This window comes from Penaeus monodon, chromosome 15 (assembly GCF_015228065.2).
Source record: "Penaeus monodon isolate SGIC_2016 chromosome 15, NSTDA_Pmon_1, whole genome shotgun sequence".
NCBI lineage: Eukaryota > Metazoa > Arthropoda > Malacostraca > Decapoda > Penaeidae > Penaeus > Penaeus monodon.
This window is the reverse complement of record NC_051400.1, coordinates 40,552,831-40,553,792: the sequence shown is the minus strand read 5'-3', so window position 1 is coordinate 40,553,792 and position 962 is coordinate 40,552,831. Positions and strand designations below refer to the sequence as shown.

The 962-nt window shown below is 53.2% G+C and overlaps 1 protein-coding gene across 1 annotated transcript in view; it reads left to right on the top strand.

Annotated features, from left to right (window-relative positions):
- LOC119582044 (organic cation transporter protein-like) overlaps window positions 1-962 on the top strand; it is a gene marked incomplete in the record, with an annotated part of 19,531 nt that overhangs the window by 10,642 nt on the left and 7,927 nt on the right. Inside the window, 1 exon segment of the mRNA XM_037930287.1 lies at window positions 813-951. Within this exon segment, the coding sequence (XP_037786215.1) occupies window positions 813-951 (139 nt within the window).

The following is a 962-nucleotide window of genomic DNA, read 5'->3' as shown; positions in this document are numbered from 1 at the left end:
CTCCTCCTCCTCTTCCCTCACACTTCCTTTTCGTGGTCTCACATCCTCTTTTGCTGTCTCCTCCTCCTCCTCTTCCCTCACACTTCCTTTTCGTGGTCTCACATCCTCTTTTGCTGTCTCCTCCTCCTCCTCTTCCCTCACACTTCCTTTTCGTGGTCTCACATCCTCTTTTGCTGTCTCCTCCTCCTCCTCTTCCCTCACACTTCCTTTTCGTGGTCTCACATCCTCTTTTGCTGTCTCCTCCTCCTCCTCTTCCCTCACACTTCCTTTTCGTGGTTTCACGTCCTCTTTTGCTGTCTCCTCCTCCTCCTCTTCCCTCACACCCTTCTATCCTTCCCCCTTCCTCGTTTTCTCCTAATCCTCCTTCCTATTTTCCTCTTCGTTCCTTCCCTCCTCTACCATTCCTTCTCTCCTTTCCTCCCTTATCCGTCCCATTTCCCTTACTCCCCTTGCTCCTTCCTTTCTCCTCCCCTCTTCCTCTTATCCCTTTCTCCTCCCCCCTTCGTCTCCTTCCTTCATCCTCTTCCTTTCTTGCCCATATCCTCTTTCTCCCCCTCTCTTCCTCGTCCTCTTTCTCTTTCCCTCTTCTTTTCTCCTCCCCTTTCCCTCTCCTTCCTTTCTCCTGCTTCCCTTCCTCTTCCCTCTTCCTCGCCTTTCCTCATCCTCTTCCTCCTTCCCACTTCCTCCCCTTCCTTTCTCCTCCCTTTTCCTCTCCTTCCTTTCACCTCCTTCCGCTCTTCTCCCCTCTTCCTCCTCTTCCTTCCTCCTCATCTCCCCTTCCTTTCCTTCCCACTATTCCTCCGTCCCCACAGGTTCATGGACGAGTCGCCTCGCTGGCTGGCCGTGAGAGGAGATCACGACCGAGCTGTGAAGATCCTGCAGAAGGCCGGGAAGTGGAACAAGGTGTCTCTCCCTCCTGAAAATGAGGTCATGGCGCTCATGAGGCAAGAAGTGAGTTGGAA